Source organism: Dryobates pubescens, chromosome Z (genome assembly GCF_014839835.1).
Source record: "Dryobates pubescens isolate bDryPub1 chromosome Z, bDryPub1.pri, whole genome shotgun sequence".
In the NCBI taxonomy this organism is placed as follows: domain Eukaryota; kingdom Metazoa; phylum Chordata; class Aves; order Piciformes; family Picidae; genus Dryobates; species Dryobates pubescens.
In genome coordinates, this window is record NC_071657.1 from 15,665,156 (window position 1) to 15,677,484 (window position 12,329).

At 37.5% G+C, this 12,329-nt stretch overlaps 1 protein-coding gene across 2 annotated transcripts in view; it reads left to right on the forward strand.

The window, feature by feature from the left end:
* The window catches only part of SNCAIP (synuclein alpha interacting protein), a 100,776-nt gene that overhangs the window by 67,298 nt on the left and 21,149 nt on the right, over positions 1 to 12,329 (forward strand). Inside the window, exons 4-6 of one of the 2 annotated variants that reach the window (XM_054178424.1) lie at positions 539 to 1,401; positions 3,049 to 3,228; positions 6,673 to 6,786. In XM_054178424.1, the coding sequence (XP_054034399.1) occupies positions 539 to 1,401; positions 3,049 to 3,228; positions 6,673 to 6,786 (1,157 nt within the window). Of the gene's footprint in view, positions 1 to 538; positions 1,402 to 3,048; positions 3,229 to 6,672; positions 6,787 to 12,329 lie in introns of those variants that run through there. The other variant, XM_054178423.1, reaches the window with a different exon arrangement.

The window sequence follows — 12,329 nt, forward strand, 5'->3', positions numbered from 1 at the left end:
TTCTTCTCCAGGCTCTCAGTCTCAGCAGTCGTAGCCCTCAGTTATTATTCACATGAATTTCTAGTTCCTGTATGAAAAATACATCTCCCATAGACAACAGGCCTTAGAAATTAAACTGTTGTTTCTGTTGTTAAAGTAAATCCACTAAAAAGTTTTGACTAACCCTTTTGCATACTTCCCAGAAAATCTTCCTACACTGATGATACATGTCTGTGCAACAGAAGCAGCAGAGTGCAAAATGGCATATTTGGACAGGACCACTGTAAACATCACCAGGCTCTTACTGATGTCCCTTATTTTATTAAAACTACTTTATTTATTACAATATATGTCTTGTTTGAAGAAAGTTTATTTTCTAGACTGTCAAATTCTTCAACTGTTTTGATACAGATATCATTAAGTCTGCTTAGATATGAATGTGGCATGTTATGATGAAACTCTTGTTTCCAGTTTGGCCAGCTATATCTTTAAAGCATGCTGTATCATATCACATTTCTGGTAGTAATTGTTTCTAATTCACATTCCTTTATTTCTCTAGTCTCCAGCAGCAGCTGGAACTGTGGAGTCTCAGCTCTTATCGGAAATGCACAGAAACCAACAGGAATTGCAGATGCCTGCAATAAATTCAGACCAGTGAAGAGGGTTTCCCCATTAAAGCACCAGCCAGAAAGCTGTGAGAACAATGAAAGTGACGACCAGAAGAATGAGAAGGGAGAATGCCAAAAAGGCAGTGATTCTCACTCTGCACCTCCAAATGATGACCAGAATCCAGGAGAAGGAGAGAGCCTTAAAAGTAAAAACGTTGACCCTGGTGTTCTGCTTGGAGAGCTTGAGCACTATGATCTGGATATGGATGAAATTTTGGACGTGCCTTATATTAAATCAAGTAAGCAAGTTGTTCCCTTTTCAAAGGTAGCTCCTGAGAAAAAAATTCTGGGTGTCTGTTCAACAGTGAATGGTCTTAGTGGCAAGACCTGCTCTGTGGGGAATGCAGAAAGCTCGCCTGCCAGTGGGACACAGTTCTGTGTGCTGTCTCCTGTGAAAGGCTCTCAGCTGAGAAAAACACAACCCATTGTTCTTGATCAGCACAAGCATGTAACAGAAGAATTAGAGCTTTCCCAGCCTTTAATACGGTGTAGCACAGCCCATGAGTCTGAAGCCCAGGGCATGGGATTCCTCAGTAGGACATTTGTTGATCCTCATCTTCACAAAACTGAGAAGACTATGCCAAACTGCCATCTGAGGACTTTCCACCTGCAGACAGCAGTGACAGAAAGCAAGCAGCTAGAGGAACTGAATATGAACTGGAGCAGTTCAGGGGCCCCAGAAGAGAAGAATGAAGAGGTGAAAAAAATGAAGAGCATTTTAAACATTGTAAAAGAAGGCCAAATATCTTTACTGGTAAGTATAATCTTTTTCATAAAATACATAGAAAAAGGGTGATCTGTGATGTGGTTTATTAAGCCAGCAAAGCTGATGAAGCATGCTTTGAACTGCTGCCTATTTTGTCTTGTATGCTCCTCAGAAACTGAGCATGTGGGCTTCCAAGTCAAAAGTTTAATCTTTAAATGAAATGCATAGCAAAACCAAGATACTAGTTTTATGTAAATGTGGCCAAGATTGCTAGCTTATGCAATACACTGAAATAATTTTAAGAGGCAGGTATTTTAACCATTGACATCACTTAAATACTGAGTTTAAATCTTGATTGAGTTTTGCTTCTCACAACATTTGTAGGTCTCTTTGTTCAGTTATTGCGGGTTTACTGCAGTTGTTATTTAGAGCCTAATGATGGGAACAGAGGGGCTTCTGTTGTATTCTGATTATTATTCAGCAGTGTTTATGCTGTCTTCTTACAGCAGCATTCTCAGGCATGAGCTTTCTCTAAAGCCCGCTTGGCCTCTGACCCACATGAAGTTTTTTAGTAAATTCTAGCACTGTGATCAGGCATTATCAGTGATGGTTTCCAAAGTAACTAGATGCAAGTTAACACAATGATGCAGAGCCATGTGATCTGTGCTCAGAATGGCTGATGGAGGCACAGTGTATGTATAATAACTGGGGTTTTTCACATGTTTGTCTAGCTTGTCTGTTGTTTAGCTCAAGCACAAAGGCACATTATTAACATAGCAGCAAGAACAAAGGTGGATATTCAAAGACTAGACAGAGGCAGAAAAAAAATACTAGATTGCCCAATAAGAAATAATAGCAAAGTAAATTAATTCTGAAATAGGAATTGGGAGGAAAAGAAGAGGTCATCATAGGTGAATAGATGGAAAGATGGAAAGAAAATGCCCATTTTTTCCAAACAGGGTGAAAACTGTTTGAAGTAGAGTCGTCAACTGGCAGTCTGGCAAGTCTGTACAACTCTAGGAACTTGACATTAATACTCCTTAACTCTTTCTTCCTTCTTCTGGAGTTTCTCAGTCCAGTTGTTTTGTCTCAGAATTATATTTGGGCAGAAATAATGTATTAGGTCATGGATGTCTAGTGTTTTGAGTAAATATTCCAACAATTTTTTTCATGGAAATGTGCTATCAAATAAGTCATCTGTCATGTGTTCTAACTACATTTTAGATTGTGCTTAACACAAGCTGCCACTTTCAGGATGAGCAAAATCAACCAGGAACTTTTTCAAGAGTCGTGTTTGGTTTGTATTCAGTTATTCATCAATATAGTGACACAAAGGGAACAAAAAATTTAAAAGGGAGAGAAACCACAGAAATTATGAAAATGCAACTCATTTTGCAACTACTCCATTGATCAAACTAGTACAAAGACTTAAAGTTATTCAAGATCTTGTACAGTTGTATGACAGTCGCATGAAGGAGAAAAATTATAGAGTGAATCAAGACAGAGATCAACTCACCTCTATCTTTTTGCTAATAGTAGCCAGATTCTGTATAGTGAAATAAAAAGCTTCTGGTTTGGAGTTTTAAAAAAAATGCCTGTGGGGAAACATCTTTGTATTTGGCTGATGTCTTGGACTATGAGGCTTAATGTTCTTTTTATCCTTAGCTGTAACTAACATAATGCTTTTTTTGACAGCCACATTTAGCAGCAGATAATCTGGATAAGATCCATGATGAATGTGACAACAATCTGTTGCATGTAGCAGCATCAAAGGGACATGCAGAATGCCTGCAGCATCTCACTTCTTTGATGGGTGAAGACTGTTTGAATGAACGGAACATTGAGCAGCTAACTCCAGCTGGATTAGCAATAAAGGTAGCTTGATATCCGTTTCTACTGTAATGTGACATAAAGGACTTTTTTGTGTGTGTGTGTGATGGTAATCAGTAATACATCCAACAGGATGTTATTTTTCAAGCATTTTGTAAAGCAAGAACAAAAAGAATTATTGGCGGTTGCCACCACATATGCAAACAAGAATGCATTACTATGCAGGATACAATATCTGCTGTGTAACACTGGTGTTTTGTACATTGTTGTCAGTGTACATGAATTCATATTTAAATAAATTGACTGACTTAAAAAATTAATTGTATTTTAAGGAACTTTCATTTAACTCAGACTCAGATGTTTCTATAGAGATCCTTGGTTTTTCACAAGTACAGATACAATGTTGTAAGACAAATGGATAACATGTTTGCAAAGCATGAAAAAAATCTTTGACCCACATCTGGGGGTGAAACTTCCTAGTTGTCTAAAACAATCAATCACATCAAATTTAAAACATACCTATTACAGAACAATCTGTTGGAAACAGCAAAAATTAATATCAAAGCTTACAGAACAACCTGCTATGTAGGAAAATGTGAAAATTGCTGATTTTGCTGCTCTGAAATAAAGTGTAGTTGTGTACAGGAAGGCTGGTAATTTAATCATACTGATTCTGATTCTTCAATAAATGAGACTGAATAGCAAATTCCATTCTTTTTGGCCACTAAGTACCTTAAAAAGAAACAAGGAAAGGGGTGAGAAACAATGCAGCAGCTTCTGTTTCTTCTGGGGGTTTGTTGTTATTTGCTTCTTAGGAAAATTTTAGCAACTGGCAGTGGACCACTGGATTCCAGTCTGCAGGACTGCATGTTTGAGGCATAATTTCAGTGACCTAGAGCCCTGGTGCAGGTTATGGGGTTGAGGGTTTTGATTTCTTTGGGACAAGCCATATGAATATAAAATTAAACTGATATCTGGTTGTACCAATGAAATGCTGTTAAAAAAAATATTTAGGTTCAATACTGTCTTACAGTTTTAGTTGGTAGTTGTTTTCTTTCTTGTTTTCTTGAAATGTTTTTTTCTGTTGTGGTTTTGGTTTGGGTTTTTTGTTGGTTGGTGGTGGTGGTGGTTTGTTGGTTGGTTTCTGTTTGTTTTGGGCTTAGCTATGTAACGATTTTGTAAGCCCAAAAACCCTTTTGTCTTTTTCTCCAGAAAGGTTGACTTTTTAAAGAATTGGTTTGTTTAGTTTCTGTAATGCATGAGCATGCTCTGACAGTCACAGAAAAGTGTGTAGATGTAATGTGGTTCTTCAAGTAAGCAAGGATGCTGAGACCCATGTAGAAAAAAAAAAACACCAATGCTCAGACCCATGGGGAAAAGAAGGCTCCTGGGAGACCTTATAGCAGCCTTTCAGTACCTGAATGGGGGCCTACAAGAAAACAAGGACTTGTAGTAATAGGATGAGAGGGAGTGGATTTAAGCTTGAAGAGGGTAGATTTAGACAAGGAATTAGGAAGACATTCTTTACAGTTTGGGTGGTTAGACACTGGAATGGGTTGCCCAGCAAGGTGGTGTAGGCCAGCCTGGATGAGGCCTTGAACAGTCTGGTCTAGTGGAATATTTCCTTGCCCATGGCATGGGGGTTTGAACTAGATGATCTTTAAGGTCCTTTCCAACCTAAAGCATTCTATGAATCTATGCATTTCTGAGGACAGCCTGCATAGCTAGACTTGTCCTGAATCACTGACAAGTTATGTGAAAGCCTTAAAAGTAATCTGGCATAACTGACATTTATGGCTTGTGATCCTTACTCCCAAAGGGTTTTTTGCACACTGATAGAATGGACTTTATTCTTCTTGCTCTTACTTTATACCATTGTAACTCCTGGAGTGTTATATCATGTGGGGCATGTCCCCATGTTCCACAAGAATGGTGACTACCAGAACAGAAGAAAACTTGTATGCAGGAACATAAATTTCCATGGAAGTGAGTTTCAACAGTTTAGTCATGATACATAACATTTCTCAGTAAGGAATGAAAGAATCAAAACTAATTATTTTGATTCATGACCTTTTTCTGACCTCAAGCTATGAGTGAAAGTGAAAATGGAGTGGAAAATTATGGCACTATCATATTGTACTAATTGTAGAGAAACCCTTTCCACATTAGCAAAATTACCTTATTTAGCTGGTTCTTAATTTTAATAATTCTTTGCCTTAATTTTAAAAACACAAAAATATTTTGCTCAGCTATGACACAAGAAATGCAAACCAAGAAATTATTAGTTAGTCATGCTTACTAATATTTGAAGCTAAATATGATGAGGAAACTTTTTCTAGTGTAATAAAAAGAATATGGGTAGTTTCATTGTCTTACTTCACTATTGAAATTGAGAGAAATAGAAGGTAAGTAATGTAAGATGATGTGCATTTTTGTGTTTATGTACATACATTACATATGGAAGGAATAAGACAAATACCAAGCTAATTTTGTTACAATTTTTCTTTCTCCCATATAATTTTTAATGGGTTAATGTTTATTACATTCTTCTCCTCATTTTCATAAAAATTAAACTGAAACTTGAATATTTCTTTCATTCTTAGGATGGTTTCTTCCATTTGATGCACACAAACAGCTTTTAGTGCTGTGTATGTTGGCCTCTGTGAGGTTTTGACTGAGTAACTGAAATACTTGTTTCAGCTATAAAGAATATAACAGCCTTTATAAATATGAGTTGAAAAATTATGTAAGAGCAGGCCAGAATGTAGGTCATGCTAAAGTGCATTTACCGAAGTATCATTGCTGAAAAACAGCTGCAGCAAAAGATGATGCTAAAAGCTCTTGCCTGTACACTAGGCAAAAAGTGTGCTCTGATGAAAATGTTCATCTGTTCCATAGCATCCACATCCCCCCATCACAGTAACGTACAAACTACTAGGAGCGCTCACAGCAACTTGCCAATCTTGAGATTAGACTGTAAAAGGTGTTCAGGGCAAGAACCATCTCCTTGTTTGTGTTTGCACAGTATCTATTGCAGATATGTCCTAATCCATGAGGTTTAGATATTCAGCTACTACATACATGGTAACAATTTAGGAAGCATGCATGCAATTGCTGATCAGTTAAGACCTGACTTTGCAGGGAAACTGTTCACTTTGCTCCAGCAAATGATTTCATTTAGTCTTTGAGCCTTTCTCTACAAGTGATGGAAATGAAACTATGGTTTTGCCCTGAACAGTCTGAGAGCAGGGACCAGGTTGAGTTCATAAAACTATTCGACTGCCATTTTCACATTGCTTTTTAAACTATAATTTATCTAAGGCAGCGAGATAAAAAAGTGCATTACATAAGGGTAGATAAAGAGCACATTTTCAAACAAATTGGAATTTCATAACATATTAATAATTTTAATAATCTTTTGTCTGTTTAGGAGACATGTTTAGAACTGAAACAGGTGGAATTTCATTTATTTTCTTGTTATTTGTTTAGAATGGTCATCTGGAGTGTGTTCGATGGATGGTGGGCGAAACAGAAGCTATTGCCGAATTGAGTTGCTCAAAAGATCACCCAAGCCTTATTCATTATGCAGGCTGCTATGGCCAGGTATGACTTTAATTTACCTATTTCAAATGGATTACTTAGATTCTCATATAAGAATCTTAATGTAATGCATGTTGTAATTTTGTGGGGTTTATTTACAGCTGTTCTTAATTAGTTGAAACACAATCTGTGTGGGTATTTTATTTTTTTTCCCCTCTTAGGTCTTGTTTTATGGTAGTGTTTTTTTTAATCTTTAATTAATGGCTAGGAGATGAGTAGCTAGCATATTAGACCAACCCATCAATCTCAAGAACATCAAGGGAGATTGGCTGTCATGATCCCTAGTGTACTCCTAGAACACATCAGAAAATCATCATTTTGTGATAGTTCATATTCTTTTTCCAGGAGAGACTCATCTAAAAAGAAATTTGCAAAATGTGACAATTTAGGAATTCAGTGTATTGGCAGTGAAATGAAGTGTGGTGAAACTTAAACATCATCTGTCTAGCTCTAGCCAGTTTTATTGAGAATTGTATATAAAAGTATGTTGTAAAGCAATCCTGTTCCACACTTAACTTACATATAAATCTAATGATGAGAAACCACAGAAGTACAGCATTTCTGTGCTTTGCTAATGTCTGGGGAAACATAGACCACTTAATTGCATCACATTCTCTTCCCACAAAGTCTGTTTTTCCTAAGAAGACCTTGCAATAACCCCTCTTCAAAGGACCTTTTCCAGGATGCATGGAATAGTGATCAGTTATTCTTCTCTAATCTCTTCTGCAGAAGGGCACTTTATCACACAGTTTCTTCAACAGACATTAAGGCTAAGTACAGAAAACCCACTATTTCTGTGCTCTCTGACTTGTTAAGAGAGAACAAATAAAATATAGCCACTAAGAAAATTATCTTTCCTATACAAGTCTGGTTGTGACATTCTGTGCCATACAATGATTGTGGCTGTTAACTGCTAATGCCGCTGATTGTGGCTGTTAATTCTGCTGTTAACTGATGCTGTCCAAGCATGAATTTATCTGTCCAAGCATGAATTTACAGGATGAGGAAGGAAAGAATGGGGACAAGTTTGGAAAGCTATGGAGCTAGAAGTTGACCCGTTGTCCTGCTGCTTCAAAAGGCACACAGACACTCCTGTTTTCATACTATACCTTTGCCTTTTCTCCGCTCGTGTACTATGGAGATGTTACTGGTGCAAAGTAGGACTGTACTGGATATACTGATTTATTATGTCCAGTTTTCCATAGTGAGTTTGGCCTGTAAATCTAACACTGAATGTAAGGAGGCTGTGAGCTATATCAGAATTGGATTCAGGAAAGGTATGTTTGATACTGGGAAGAAAAAGTATTGAAGGGAAATTTCATGTGAACTTACATTCATATCTTCAGTTAATTAGCCTAATTTTGTCATCTTTATTTATACAAACTAAATCTAGTGAAGCCATGCTGTCTAATGCCAGGAACAGTTCTGGCACATTTTGTCTAATTTTCAAAGCAGGACAGAAGCTCTACCAGTTAAGAAACACCAGCTACAACCAGCCACCAAATTTTAAAAGGTGATATATAAATTGCTGCCCAATTTTCTTAGTTGGCTGAATGACAAAGAAAAGTTCAGATGTAGTGTTCATTATCCTTTTTTTTTTATAATTCATAAATATCTTGAAAAACATGAGGGAATGCTGGGGCTGAAGGAATGCCAGACTATCTTACCCAACTGTGTTTAGAAGAAAAAAAAACTGAGAAATTTAAATGTGTAGTTGGCACTATTCTCAAAGCTCTAATTTATTTTTACCATTACTTTGATGCAAGATAATCCATGTAAACACTAGTCTTGGCAGAATTACAAGAGCAATATTTTTACAAAGAAGACCTGTTATTGAGTTGTTTTCTAACAGAGGCAGTCCATCCATTGTTTCTCCAGGCATTAGATGTACATCGTATTTTTCTTCCATAAATATTGTTTAGAGTGGGCAGCAAAATAGGGTTCATAGAAAAGCTCCTATGTTAAAGGTCACCAAGCCACAATCATGGCCTGACTCCAAAGACATCTCAACAGTATTATGTTTTTTCAGTGAGAGAGGGACCATATAAACTTATCTAATGGAAGAGGAGAAGAGCGTAAAGTCAACGTGTAGCCTGGTCAGCTTACCTCCTAGCAAGGGCATCATGCAAGATGTAACCATAATTGTTGGCAGGCTTCCCCATGCCAGGAATAAATCATGGGTACATGGCAGACTGTGTACCATCAGTGCCTGACACCATCGCCTTGTGGAAGGAAGGAGATGATGGTGCGGTCCTAGGTTTACATAGTAGGTCCTGACTAAGAGCTTCATGGGGCTGTAATTTCTTTCCTACCCAGATGCTGTGGTAGCATGTGGTATCACAAGTAAGAGGCAGAGGGTGGGGAACACCAAAGGTAAATTGCTTCTGAACTCCAGAATATAGGGGTACTTTGGGGAGCCAGAAGCACAGCTTGACTGAGGACCTAGAAGGTGTCCTGTGCACCACTTGGCAGAGATGTACTGCTGGAGAGTGAAGTGGGAAGGAGTGTGTGACATTCAGATACACAAGTGCCAAACACCACACCTTTTGTGGTACCTCAGGATGTTTGCCATCCTGTCTGATGTAATTTTTTGCAAGGATAATGTGTTTGCATTCACTCCTGGTTGTCTTCTGTGAAGACATACCAGGAAGAACAGTTTATTTAATTAATATTGAATGATGGGGCTAGTTTTATCTGTAGAATCAGTACTCCTCACCATGTAATCCTGCCATTTGTAGTCCATTTAATTATATAAATGGCCTTCATTAGTTATTCTTTCTGCTCCAAAAACCAGCTAATAGAGCCAAAGCCTGTAGTCTGTCCCAAGACAGAAATTACATATTGTGACATTTTCCCAGAATCTTTTTTTAGGGAGGTTGGAATTGTTATAGAACTAGAATATGCTAGAGAGAAGTTCAGCACTGCTACAACATGAGACTATTGTAAGTCTTAAAATGATCAGACATACTGAATAATTCAGTATTTATCCATTCCTATTACATACCATGTGAATATTTTCCATTATCCTAATCTCGTGAATGTTGTTATTATCCTTCACTTTATCCAAATAATTTGAGTTTATGAGTCAAAAAATCCATTCCTAAGAACACCTTTATCCTAAATATATAATGTGAGTGTGACTAAAGTAATATATGATGTATTTTGACAGATGAAGTTTTCATTTTCTCTAGATGTAAGTGAAGAAAATAGTTGTGTTTTTTTCTATCAAGGATACATTTGTTAAGAAACAGTCATTTCAGAGAAACATAAACTGTTTGAGTGAGCATCTAATTTTGTGCCTGTAATCACTTAATGCACAGACAGTCCTAGGTACAGATGATTACATTAGCCATCCAGGCACTTGATTTTCATGTTGATAAGACAGATGACTATAAGGCATTGTTTGCTCCATGCTGATTGTGATCATAGAATTACAGAACATGCCTAACATTCTGGTCCCTGTTATGTTCCAGAGAAATGTATAATTTCAAAGCTATAGCTGTCTTCCAATTCTGCAGAGGAGTTTTGCTAAAATATTTTTCTTCTAATTATTAAAACATAAGGGCAATTCATAGGAGTGGTGTAATCTTTCTTCACTGCTGGCCAACACCACAGGCATCTTGAGAAATTGCTCAAAAGTATTTTAAAAGGGATATGTGTTCTGAAGTAATCCCTCCAAGCTGGCTGTCAGCTGTATTGGGCATTGAGCCAATGAGAAGTGAAAATACCTACTCTGTAATAAAAACAAAACTGCTGTTAAAGTGGAAATATGAAGAAGATAAGTTCCAGACAGACTGGCCCTCTGAAGTAGTAAGCACAGAACCAGGTGCTTGAATGAGCAGAATCATTTGGAGGAGGTCTAAAAGAGTCTGAGGAGGCATCTCCTTTTCCTTGACATTAAAAATTCCATGATAGTTTTGTACAAGTTAAAAGAGGTTTATACCCAAGGTTCTTAGCTGGGATTTCCTTCCCCTATTTTTTATTCTTTCTCATTTCTACCTGATTACTGCTCAGAGTAATAGACATGCTTTCAGTAGAGTTTTATTTAGCTATACTTCACTCTTACAGCCCCCCTTATCTAACTGAGGGCAATTACATCCTTATATATCAGTGAAGATGATGAAATGCTGCAAGTTAAGTGTGTGCATTGGTGTTTGCCTCACCAACACCAGAATCCATAAAGCCCTTTTGGACTAGATCTTCTAGCCAGTGTAACACATGACAACATGTCAATGAAAGAAAATAAATGTGTTCAAATTAAAAAGCTTTAAGCTAGAAGGTAATTTATTCTTTTCACCTATTCAGATGCAAAAACTGGGAGAACAACTGTACTCAGCTATCCTTTAATAAACCTCACTTTTTGTCCTGGATTTGGCTAGGATAGGGTTACTTTTTTTTTTTTTTTTTTTTTAAGAAGAAGCTGAGAGAGGCCACAGCCCAGCCAGCTGAACCAGCCTGTGGGGTATTCAACACCATACTGAAATCATGGCTGCTATCTGAGGGGAGGGCCTGCCAAGGCAAGGGTGCCTGGGCACTCTGAGTAGGTGGCTGTGGCATGCTATGGTGGGGCAGGATCATGTGGACAGGCTGAGCCAGGATGGTCAGTACTGTATTTTGTACCACTTGCTTGTATATACTATTTCATAATACAGTTGCTCTTCTTGGTCATTTTTGCCTCTTTGTGTTGTTCTATTAAACTCTTAACTCATGGAGTTTTGCCTATTTCTCCCAGTTTTCCTTCCCATCCCACTGGTGGGTGGAGGGAGGGTTGAGGGTGGAATGGGACAGTTGTGTAAGCAGTTGTGTGGGGCTTGACTGCCAACGGGGCCTGAACCACAACACATTTTATGTAATTTATAGATTTAGTATAGATTTTCAATATGTATCACATTCAGTAGGGCACATGGAAATTTAATCTGGGGAGGCCTGGAAGATTCCTACAGAGAAGAAGGTTCTTCCAAATAAACCTTCTGGGGAAAAGAAGAAATAAAATAATTTCAATGCACTTACATAAAGTCTCTGTTTTTAGAAAAGAATGCTCATTTAAATATATACTACAGCTGCATATATACACAGAAAGTAATGTTAAAAAGAACTAAGTATTGTTGCCCACACCTCCCCACACTTCCCACCATGCACGGACATACAAATGGTCTGTTACTGAGAGTTCAGATTAGAAAAATTCCCTGGTTTTGGTTATGTTGCTTGTGCTCTTGCACAGCAGCCCAGAGCTGAGGCATGATAATGGATTTTAAGAATCTTAACTGCTCAGTTTTGTAATCTGCACACACTCCTGTTTTAATTTTCCAAAGAGGCTTGTGAAGTTCCACCAAATTTCACAAGCTGATACTCAGATTAACACCCAGACTGTTCTGCTTCATGTCTTCTCTCAAAAATACAGACATGCCTGTTTTTTAATGTGGAATTTTTTGGGATGTGTTACACTACTCATACTTTTCCTGTTACGTCTTTTTCATTAAGCAAAAAAATATTTCAGCTTATTTCCTTGAAAAACAAACAATCAGAGGCATACTTAGGAAGTCCTA